A 12,447-nucleotide genomic window follows, 5' to 3' on the forward strand; every position below is an offset into this window, starting at 1 on the left:
TCTAATGCATGTACATAGATGTGCAATAATAGTCATGTGTTCACTAAATGAAGAGTTTAATATTTAACTGTAAGGACAAACTGTACGAATGTAGACTTTTTATACCCACTGTATACGTTTTTTTTTTTTTTTACAGTAATACAAAAAACAATTACTGCTTTCCACGGTAATCTGTTATTTCAGGGTGTATTTCTTGAGAATTTACCCAAGCGCTCCTCTTTATGGTATGATTGTGTGTCCAATTTATTTACTCTGCTATTTATGTAAAATAATATTTGAATGAATCTAAAGTAATTGTCGATTCCTCCCAGAATACCCAGGACAGGACGTTGTGACTCTGGACTATCGACTACACTATTACCCCAGCATCACGTACGCCGTGATTGGCAGTGCCGTGATCTTTGTGCTGGTAGTGGCACTGCTGGCCCTCGTCCTGCACCATCAGAGAAAGCGCAGTGTCCTGCTGCCACACGGGGTCTACAGAGCCGCCTGCCACCAGCCACTCCTGCTGTCCCGGCTCGTCATAGTGGACAGAGGACACGTCCGTCCTGGAGGACATGACCTTTCACCCCAGTGTCCGTCCCCGTCAGAGACGTTCAGCTCGGTCCACAGTCTCCAGCTGCTCTCTCGTTCACAATATCCCAGAACTGCCTTAGACTGTCCTCCAACATACTCGCAGGCTGTGCTGGACGTTGGGTATGCTTGTCAATACTACAATTGAAATGATATGTCAAGCTTTTCTAATTTAATGTCAAGCTTTTACACATTCAACAGTTATCAACTAGTGGCTGACCGATAGGGATGTTTTTTGATGGCCAGTATCTTACAGAGCAAGATGGCCAATAACCAACTGTAGCTGTATGATCTATATAACAACGTTTTATAGCATTTGCCTTTCTATAACTAACAACAGAATAACACAACATCAGCTGATGCCGATAATTAAAAAATTCCAAATATCAGCATTGGCAACGTTGTATATCGGTCAACCGCTAAGACATTTAAAAAAAAAACAATATATATTTAAAAACTCGTAGTTCGTAGTCTAGACAAAGCCTTTCTAAAAGTTAAAATAGTTATGGATGGATGGAGAGAGAGAGAAAGAGAGAGAGAGAGAGAGAGAGAGAGAGAGAGACCTTTGAACAACTTTAATTACAAAAAATTACAAACAATCTTCAATCACTTATTTTGCCAACAAGGAAATAAATAAACACCCATAAACATTTTTAAAACCATCATTATCATAAATAATTATACATAAATTTGTAAATTACCATTGCAGTCAACATCGCAAACACAATTATTTATAGCCCACTTAAACTTGAATTCTTCAATATTCTCATTCAGTCGACAATATTCAAATTCTATTCTTAACCTTGACTTCATCAAACCCTCATAAATCAGTACCACATCAGTTTGTCCCATACCAACTATTTTGCTTTTACGAGAGAGCCAAACAGCTAACTTCGCTTGTCCGAAAATAAAATTGAGTAGATGACAAATCTCCCTCTTGCTACGTTTATACTTAGGTCCATAGATATACAACTCAAGTGTGAAGACCTCTCCTAATGTCTGACACCACCCTCCAAGAATTTCAAAAAGAGGCAATAATCTACTACAGTCAGCAAACAAATGAAAAACTGTCTCCTGCTGTTCACAGAAAGGACATCCTATCCCCGCTAGTGGATCAACATGTGCTCTGTATCTGTTCGTAGCTATAATACCATGTACAACACGCCACTGCAGGTCTCCAGACCTTTTTTCAATGGGGGGCTTGTACATGGTCCTCCAGCTACCTTTCGGGGAAGAGTCTGATCCAAAAAATTCTGTCCATTTAGACTCCTTTACAGTTTCAAGTGCACGAAGATGAAGAACTTTTACACACAGCATGTAAATAGCTTTTTTCCCAATGTCTCTGAGACGACCCAGTTGAGGTGTCTTAAAGGATAGAATACCCCCTTCAATTTCTTGCCACAATCCAGTCGCAGCTGTAATATCCAGTTCTGGGAAAGAAGGAACAGCATTTTCTTTTTTGTGTAAAAATAAAGAGTCTCTACAGTCCAACGGCATGCACTCATATAGATGGTTCAACAGCCTCTGCACAACTCGGACTGATCTTACTCCATGCTTGGTAGCCAGAGTCTCTGCAGAAATCCATCCATCTTCAGTCAGTAAGTCAGTAAGAGAGAGAGAGAGAGAGAGAGATAGAGAGAGAGAGAGAGAGAGAGAGAGAGAGAGTGAGAGAGAGAGAGAGAGAGACTTTTGACTTTTAAAAACACTTTAATGTGTGAAAACACTAAATAACAAACCAGCAAAAAAACATAAAAATAACAAAAAAACAATTCTTATTACCAATTAAATACCAGATTCCCTAATTCACTTATAGTCACCAAAACCGCTCCAACACACCATCTCTGTTCAAAATAAGGAATATTATTAGTGTGCCGATAATAGGTATATTCAATGACCACTCTTGACTTCACCAAAGACTTAAAAAGGGGCACCACACTTACATCCTCTCCAGCATTTTTACACTGATGTGTCTTAAAAATTGCTAATTTAGCTTGCCCCATTAAAAAGTTGGCTGGAGTACACTGTTGCTGCCAAGACTTTCTATAAAGGCAACCCAAAATAAATAGACTATTGGTATACGAGAAACCCAATTTCACAATGATTTCTGCCAACAATTCAAACAATGAACAGAGTCTAGGACACTCACAAAACATATGAAAAACAGTGTCAATTGCAGTACAAAAAGGACATATCGGTAAAACATTCTCATTAAGCTTTGAAATAAAAGAATTTGAGGCAACAATGCAATGCAATAACCTCCACTGAAGGTCCCCACATCTCTTAGAGATAGGGGGTTTATACAGTATTCTCCAGGATGGAGATACCTCATCAGGAATAGAAAGCCAAGTCCTCCATTTAGTGTCCAATCTTTGTTTCAATTGTCCAAGATGTACAGATTTCACACAAATATGATATAACATTTTCTTCTCAATACAATCAAATACCAAATCCCCGTAACCTTTCAGTAAGTTTGTTAGGCTTGTGTCATCCACAAATTCCCAATCCTTAAGAACCACCTTAAATTCAGGAAATGCCTGAGGAATAGAACCATTCAGAAGAACATTACTTATAAAAGAAATCAACATTGGAGGAAAAGAGGCCTTAAGGCTCCTAACTATTCCCTCCACAACTCTAACCGAAGTTAGCCCAGCTTGATTAGCAAGTTCATGTACAGTTCTCCATTGGCCTTTTGTTAAATCAATCAAATCCATAACTTTTGAAATGCCAGCATTCAAAAATTGGGTGATTAAAGATGAGGACACATTAGCTGGAACTTCAAAAAGAGGATTGTAAAAAAGGGGTTCTGCAATACCATAATGCTCATCCTCTTTTCTTAGCAATTTAAAACAATCCCATGATTTGAGTACTGATCCATAAAAACTGAAAGGCAAAAAAAGGGTATTCTCCACAATGGATTTCTGCATTAAAAACAACTGTTTGTCAAGACCAATCCCTCCAATAGTCTTAAGTATATGCAGACCAAAAACAACCCAAGGCACTTGATCTGAACAGTACAGGAGATTTTGCAGTGTATGCAATCTCATTGCCATGATCTTTGATTCTAAATGTATTAATCCCTGCCCTCCCTCTGCCACAGGGAGATAGATGACACCTGGAGGAAGCCAATGGCAACCATTCCAAAAAAAATTAACAAATGCTTTTTGAACACCAACAAGTAATTCTTTGGGAGGGTCCAACACAGTACATTTATGCCATAGCATTGAAGCTGCCAAGTTGTTAATAACCAAACATCTCCCTCTGTAAGAGAGTTGTGGAAGAATCCATCGCCACTTCTGAATTCTAAGAATCACCCGATCAAATAGCCCTTCCCAGTTCTTTTCTGTGTAACTTTTAGTCCCAAAAAAAAGACCAAGAACTCTAAAGCCATCTCTGGCCCATGAGCATTGCTGTGGCAGCTGGGGAGGTCCTCCACCCTGCCAATCTCCCAACAGCAAAGATGCACATTTCCCCCAGTTAACACGTGCAGATGAAGCTTGTCGAAATCTATCTAAAGAGGATATCAATCTTGAAACATCTTCAGAGTTTTTTATAAAAACTGTTATGTCATCTGCTTAAGCTGTAAGTTTAACTGGTTTTACACTAGGGAAAATAGGAATATTAACTCCATGTAGTTGCTTTCTAAGTGAAATTAAGAGAGGCTCAATGGATATTGCATACAGAAGACCTGAAAGAGGGCACCCTTGCCTAATTCCCCTGGTTACAGAAAAAGGCCTAGTTAATGTACCATTAAGTCTTAACATGCTGTAAATTTCTTTATATAACATTTTGATGAGAGAAACAAAATAAGGACCAAAACCAAAAGCTTCCAGGGTCTTAAATAAATATTGATGGTCCACCCTGTCAAACGCTTTTTCTTGGTCCAGTGAAAGAAACCCAACATCCAAATTATGCATTTTTGCTGCAGTAATAATATCTCTCAACAAAAAGAGATTATCAAAAATCGACCTTTTAGGAACACAAAATGTTTGATCTTGATGAATGACTGATGCCATACATTTTTTAAGTCTATTAGTCAATGCTTTTGATAGTATCTTAAAATCAGCACAGATCAATGATACCGGACGCCAGTTCTTTAAACACCCAAGATCACCCTTTTTTGGAATTAGTGTCAAAATTGCCCTTCGACAACTCAAAGGAAGAGTTCCTTGATCAATACATTCAAGAAAAACACCATATAGGTCTTGTCCAATAAGATTCCAGAAAGACTTGAAAAACTCTGCTGAAAGTCCATCCAAACCAGGTGATTTCCCAGAACTCATCTCCTAAACAGCTTGTGAAAGTTCTCCAAATGATAAAGGACTGTCCAAGTCATCATGTTCCTCTTCAGATAACTTAGATAAATCATTTAAAAATTCATCAGCTAGAACTCCATCACATGCCTCAGAACAGTATAAATCCTCGTAAAAGGAAAGAGCATGCGCTTGAATTTCCCGTTGATCAGTTGTAACTCCACCACACGGCATCTTCAATTGATGAAAGAGCTTCTTCTCTCTTGACTTCTTTTCGAGTCCAAAAAAGAAAACTGTTGGAGCATCCATATCATTCAGCTGGGCAAACCTGGTCCTTAGCAAGGCTGTTTTTCCTCGTTCCTCCAATAAACTCTTTAAAAGGATCTTATCTCTTGCAACCGAGACGATAAAAGATGAATTGTTGTGGGTAGAGTCATTGCTTTGCCCAAGAATATCTTCTTCAAGAGACTTCATTTTTTCTTTAAAGGTGCCATGTGTAAAAATTGAGGTAAAAATATCCAAAAAATGAGCTACACGCATCAAAAGAATGAGAAGAAATAAGGGCAATGATGTCATTAAAAAAATGTCAAGTTATAGTGCTGCAGAGATATCAACCTTAATTAGCATTAGCATTACTAGCCACGGCCCGACAGGTGTCGTAATACCAGTTTCGGCCATGGGAGGCGGTATGCGGGCAACATAACCACCAGCCAACCCTGCAATACACGAATAACTCGCACGGCTTGTGGGCGTTCTTGAACCTGATGTCAATCGTGTGGAAAGTACCATAGACAGTAGGAAAGTACAGCCCACTACTTAATTCAATTCAGGGAAGAGAGCGGAAGGATGGCTGAAGCCTTTGGCAAGAGACCCCTACAACCACCGCGCTCTGATCAAGCACAAATCAGATCAGATAAGAAAAGGACCGCTCGTCACGGTCCGGGCTCGAAAGCGCGGGGGACGGCGAGCGAACTGCAGCGCATAGCCCTGTTTTACAACGTTCAGCACCCATTCTGACACGCCCGGGATCGCTCCCCATGCTTTCGCGCGCACAGCTAGGGGCAGAATGGTCTCCGTGTTCTGACCGCCGCACTGCGCGGGCTCGAGAAACTGAAACGGAGGTATCAACACGGCGCGCGCGCCCTCGTTGTCTGAAGAGTGCTGCTCGCTGACGACAGCAGCGGCTGTTCTACATTCAATGACTCGGTCGCTTAGGACGGAGAACAATTTGTGGCGCGAACAGGTCATTTGTAGCCTACTGTATCTTTCAACAGTGTTCGTGTTTTTTTTACTATAGTAGAGATGATCGGTTCACGTGCGCTATCTGATGTTTACTGCATCACTCGACATGGAGAGGTGGGGTAAAGTAATAATTACAAGAGCTTCACGGTTATCAGATACAAGCATTCAACGGCCCTGTAGTATATATATATATATATAAATATAGGTTATTTGTGTTTGCGCACGTGATATCAGGAAGCAATGTAATAACGTTACCTGTGTAATACACACATGATAGCGATGCGCAAATCGAGTGTGTGTGTCACAAATCATTATTGTTTCTTCAACTTATTAAAATATCTTACTTTACTGCAACTATCTGTTTCTGCTTTTTTATCATATTTATAGTGTGTGATTTTTACAAAATACCATATCCTACATCACATATTTTGATATGTGAGGTATACTGCCCCCATCTGGTATGGAATGTGGAGTATGACTTGATTTTTTTTGCCAGACAATTACACATGGCACCTTTAAGGGCTCTAGTACTATGAGCAGTGTACTGTTGGCAAAAAGTCTTAATTTGAACTTTACCAATGTCCCACCATTGACTCAATGACTGAAAACTGCATCTCTCCTCTCTCCAAGTCTTCCAGAAAAGATTAAAAGAGTGAATAAAGGTGCAATCCTGCAATAATCTATTATTAAAGTGCCAATGTGATTTAGAGAATCTAGGAAATGAGACAGAGACTTTAATAGATACATAGTGATGATCAGATAAAAAGGATGGCGAAATTGAGCTATTAAAGAACCTTCCCCTATTACCTTTTACAACATAGAAACGGTCAAGTCTAGCTCCTGACATATTATTTGAGTTAGCCTTTAACCATGTGTACTGTCTCTCCCCAGGAAAGGCCTCCCTCCATACATCTACTAAATTATGATCATTGAGTAATTTCTTTAAACTCTCAGCAGAAGGTGGATGAGGTTCATCATGATTCCTATCCAAATCTGGATTAACAGTACAATTAAAATCACCACCAAGTACACAAATATTTCCCTGAGGACATTGTGATAAAGCATCAGAAAGTATTTTAAAAAACATAATACGTTCTTGACCAATATTTGGAGCATATACATTAAAAAAAGGAAAAATGTGTATCACCCAAAGCAATATCAGCTCTCAAAATCCGACCAGGCACAACCTCAACTATGTCTGGTTCACTACTAACACTTGGGGAAAAAAGTATAGCAACACCTGCACTGAGGTTTGTTCCATGACTTAGCGAAACATTACCCTTCCAATCACTGCTCCACTGAGTATGATTCTTCTGATCAGAATGCGTTTCCTGCAATAAAATCACATCTGCTTTCTTTAAGCGCAAATAATCAAATACAGCTGCTCTCTTTTCTATACCCCGACCACCATTAATATTAAAAATTCCAATATTTAAGGTTGTCATGAGGAAAGGAAAAAGAAAAAATATCACCCTGCAAATAAACATGGCTCTATTATTTCTTGTGACATATTTTCAGTCTTTTTTTAACAGCACTCACATGCTTCTTGAGTCTATATCTCTTTGGCTGATCAAGCTCCTCCAGCGTAGCTTTTCTCATAGCCACAACACAAGAGTCAACAAAAAGATGCAAATTAGAGAAATACTTCTCTAATCTTGGTCTTCGCTGATTGAAAGTACTATCAAGAAAATCGTTTATTTGCTGCACTGTATAATAAGGCGGCTTCATTTGCAGGCTGTAATGTTTTTCTACAGAACATCTCTTGTGAACTAACATCCGTGACATAATCAACAATTTCAGATTCTTCACTATCAGACTCGTTATCTGCAGACTGAGTCTCAACTCTCTCAGAGAGCTGTTCCACGTCACTCAGTGACAGGCCATCGGGTACTCGCGAGTCCCGCAACTCTCCGGCCTCCGCGAGCTCATCTGACTCCCGCGGGCGCTCTGGATCACTGGGTCCCACAGCGGCGATCTCAGCTGCCCCACTGCTGGCATTAACACACTCGGTGTTCACTACACACTTTTCTGCATCCGCATCATTGCTGGCGTGCTCTTTCGTATTTCCCTCGTCATTAGACAAGGAGTCCGATACAGCCCGCTGATCAGTTTTATTACCTAACGTTACACTCTGGTTAATAATCCCTGAGGTAGAAGCCACCGGCTCCAGAGGTATATTAGGTTCAGTTTCATTTTGTTCAGTCACCTTATTAGATGGACATTTTTGTTTTGTGTGACCAAAAATCCCGCAAGAGAAACATTTCATTGAATCCGTGCTAAAAAAAAGTTTATAATCTTTACCGGCCAACGTCAATTTCACTGAAACATCCAAATTTTGAAATTCGGCATTCAAGATCATAAAAGTTTGACGTCTGAAAGACATCACATGTTTTAAGTTTGGATTCTTAACACCGAGGGGGATCATTTTAATCGGCATCACTATTTTACCATAGCGGCCAAGTAAACGCTCAAGTGAATCATTAGAAATTTAAAGGCGGCACATTGGAAAGGGTTACCTTTTTAGACGGGCTCGACAGCGGTAAGACAGGCAGAAAAACATCACCAACAGATAAGCCAACTTCTACTAAATGATGAACCATAGACTCTTCTTTCAAAAACACAACAACAGCTTTATTCATTCTAGACGCTGACAGAATATTCCGAGCACCTATTTCACTACTAATAGCCGTCAAGCAGTCTTCGACTGTGATCGAGTCATCAGGTAAACATTTACAGCCGTTCCGGGCTGTTAAGGTAGCAAACCCATCAGAGTCTGCCGACATTTCCACAACCCCTAACAGCTAACCACAAAATACTAAACTACATTAATAAAGAAAAATAGGAAAGGGGAAAAAAAGGGGGAAAAACTCACTCAAACACGCCGCCTCTAGCTCAACACTCACGCGCTCCTCCCAGTCACTCCACACATGCGCACAGAGAGAGAGAGAGAGAGAGAGAGAGAGAGAGAGAGAGAGAGCATAAAGTCACAATAGCCTGAATGCCTGTGCAGAGTTTGGTGGATCGATCTTGAAAGCTTTAAGATGAGTTACTTTTCTTTCAAAGTTTTTTTTTATTGATTTTTACAATATACATCACGTTCACAGTCCCCCACCCCTCACCATCAAATCTTTAGACAAAGGAGAATTTGTCTAAATATCAAGAAACTGTTAGATCTGAGAAATCAAAGTATATGTCTAGTGTTATCTGTGATAACTCTCATAAGCCAGCTGTGCTGTTCAATGGACATTGTTCCTCCACGTCTTCTAAAATATTAATTTGTAACTATTGGTCCTACAGTACTTGCAATTATGATGTACTTGCCTCTGGAGTTGTACCTAATTATTTTAAACATGCAACAGTGGAACCAGTAATCAAGAAATCTGATCTGGATTCATCGTTCTTTGCTAATTTTAGACCTATATCAAAACTTCAGTTTCTGTCCAAACTACTGGAGAAGGTCGTGTTTGGACGATTTAATTCATGAGAAGATCTAGAAATGAAGTATTTCACTCTGGTTTTAAACCCCTACATAGTACAGAAACTGCACTGTTGAAGGTTTTTAATGACTTGTTACTTACTACTGACTCCGGGGACTGCGCGATTAAAGTTTTACTAGACCTTCCAGCTGCGTTTGATACTGTAGAACATAAGATCTTGATTACACACTTAGAAACAATGTGTTGGTATTAAGGGTACTGCGTTGGCATGGTTTAGATCCTATTTGTCTGAAAGAACTTTCTCAGTTCGTTTGGAGACTTTACCTCCTCAACGGCTTCTTACACGTGTGGGGTCCCCCAGGGCTCCATTTTAGGGCCTATTTTGTTCTCTCTTTATATGCTCCCATATTTTTAGGAAATTTGGTATTTCTTTTCATTGTGCAGACGATACGCAAATTTATCTGCCTTTTGAAATGCAAGATACTCACACTTTAGTCCCTCTATTGCAGTGTCTTGAGGAAATTAAGGTCTGGATGGCACTAAAATTCCTTAGCTTTAATGAAAATAAAACAGAAGTTATGCTGTTTACGCCGGGAAGCACTTATGAATCATTACATTTGGACCTTGGTGAATTGAATCCACTTGTGAAGCCCTAAGTAAAAAAATTAGGTGTTATTATGGATTGAGATTTTAAATTGGACAAACAGATTTACTCGGTAGTTAAATCTATTTTATTCCAATTGAGACAACATAAAGACAAATATTTCCTGTCCTTTAAATACTTTCAAAGACTTTAATTTCAACTCGTCTGGATTATTGTAGTGTCCTCTATAGGTATTAGTCAGGCCTCTCTCTCCAGACTGCAGATGGTCCACAATGTGCCAGCTCGCCTGTTGACGGGTACACTAAAGCAGGAACACATTACCCCTGTTCTTGCCATTTCAGGATTCATTTTAAGATTTTGGTGTTTGTTTTTAAATCTCTTAATGGTTTTGCACCTAAATATCTTTCTGACCTGATCAAGCTGTATGCTCCGCTAAGATCACTTAGGCCTGCTGACCATTTGCTTTTAGTGTTCCCACGGGTAAAGTGGAAGAGCAGGGGTGACGGAGCATTTGCAGTGGCAGCACAGAAGCTCTGGAATAGTTTGCCGCTCTACATTAGACAGCCTCAAACACTTGCTGTTTTTAAATCTGGCTTAAAAACGTATTTTTATAGCTATGTGAGAGTTGCTTTTTTATTGTGTCTTATTGTTTTATTCTACGCTGTTGACTGTTTGTATCATTGATATGTGATATGTGTGTACAGCACTTTCATACATCTCATGTTCTGAAGCTCAACACTCTCTCTGTCTTTATTTCTCTCTCCAGCCGGCCGTCATGGTTTGACCTCCCACCTCCTCCTTACCCTCCAGAGACTGAGACTGAGAGAGAACCACCAGTCTATGAATCACCAGACTCCGCCAGAGCGGTCCCGTCTCACAGCTGGACCAGCAACACCAGCACTGAGTCTCAGCAGCCAGCGCTGTAAGCCCAGAGGACCATCATGCATCTGTGCCGAGTGTTGACCAGCGGTGATGATAGCGATGTTTGCAGGATTCACAAAGCACTTGTAGGGCATGTTAGTGGCACCATCTGGTGGTCAATGAACTGCATTACTCTAATCATAACCAATGACATTGGCAGTCAAAAGAAGCTCTATATAGATGGTAATCACCCAGGCTTTTGACTACTGCTGTAACTTGACCAGAGTAATGCTACAAGACTTTCACTCATTCCTGTGAGATTTACATAGTGTGGGGACAGTTGATATACTATTTAAGTATTGCCCGTGTACATAGAGTTCAGTGTCTGCATTCCCAGGAGTAGTCTTTGTGAAAAGAGTCTTTCTTTATGTGAACGTGTACTTCAAGCGTTTTATGCTCTAATTGTGCGTTATGCTCTTAACATACAGCACTGGGAACAGTTGTTATATATAATGACTGCTCTCTTCTATCTCTGATCCAGACAGATTTACAGTGAACCTGCAGCTCTTTCTAAACTCCCTGATTGTGATATCTTAATAAAAATAAGTTGTTAACATATGGCACAACAGCAGGATAACAGAATTACACGATGTTGAATCTTTTTCTGCGGCAGCATCAAGTGTAACGAACCGTCCAGAACAATGCATACATGAGTTGGATTTCCCATGTTTAAATGTGACTGATGGCAGTGTTTCTCCGGCTAATCACACAGGATGCGTCACATACACATGAAATCGCACACTTCCCTACTAGTAGGCGGAAAACAGTTTGTGACTAGAGAAGGGGTTCTGAATTCACAGTGTCATGATCAGCTCAAAGCCGTGGCAAATGAAGGAGGACACAGTCTGGTTGGTATGATCTTTACAAAGGATTTATTAAATAAAAATATAGAACAAAACAAAAATCAACACAATTTCTGTCAGATACATGATCTAAGTGAATCTAAGTGGGTAAATAAATAACAAGATCAAAATAAAGAAACAAAGACCATAATCAAGAACAAAGTAACCAGGAACACACATCACTCCAACACCTCAGCTGTATAGAGGGAAGAGCAGGTGGACATCGTTCACTTGATGAGGTCTCCCAGTCACACACACTTGCTGTTTCTCAATGTCAAGGATACTTCATTGGCAGGACTGGTCCTTCCTGTCATTTCCTTCAGAGGCGAGGCGATTGAGGCTCCTCTTTAGCATTCGGAGAACACTTAAATGGAACCAGCTAGCAAGTGCACGTCATTACGTCAGTGAAAAGGTCCGCTTTCGGCGCAGAAATGGAAGTACTGTACTGTTTGGTTGCTGTACATCAATTGAACTCAAGTGGACATCTGAAAATCTGTAATTTTGTAAAAATAAATAATTCAAATCAAATCTTGTTTTTCATGCCCTAAGAGCAATAAAAACACGTAGGAAAAATCCTG

At 39.9% G+C, this 12,447-nt stretch overlaps 1 protein-coding gene across 1 annotated transcript in view; it reads left to right on the forward strand.

The window, feature by feature from the left end:
• The window catches only part of ldlrad3 (low density lipoprotein receptor class A domain containing 3), a 35,431-nt gene extending 22,994 nt beyond the window's left edge, over window positions 1-12,437 (forward strand). The window contains exons 5-6 of the mRNA XM_079604297.1: window positions 312-696; window positions 10,873-12,437. Coding sequence (XP_079460423.1) covers window positions 312-696; window positions 10,873-11,032 — 545 coding nt within the window. The 3' untranslated portion in view covers window positions 11,033-12,437. The remainder of the gene's footprint in view (window positions 1-311; window positions 697-10,872) is intronic.
• Window positions 12,438-12,447: the final 10 nt, after the last annotated feature.

The sequence above is a fragment of the Phoxinus phoxinus genome, assembly GCF_949152265.1.
Source record: "Phoxinus phoxinus genome assembly, chromosome: 25".
In the NCBI taxonomy this organism is placed as follows: Eukaryota; Metazoa; Chordata; class Actinopteri; order Cypriniformes; family Leuciscidae; genus Phoxinus; species Phoxinus phoxinus.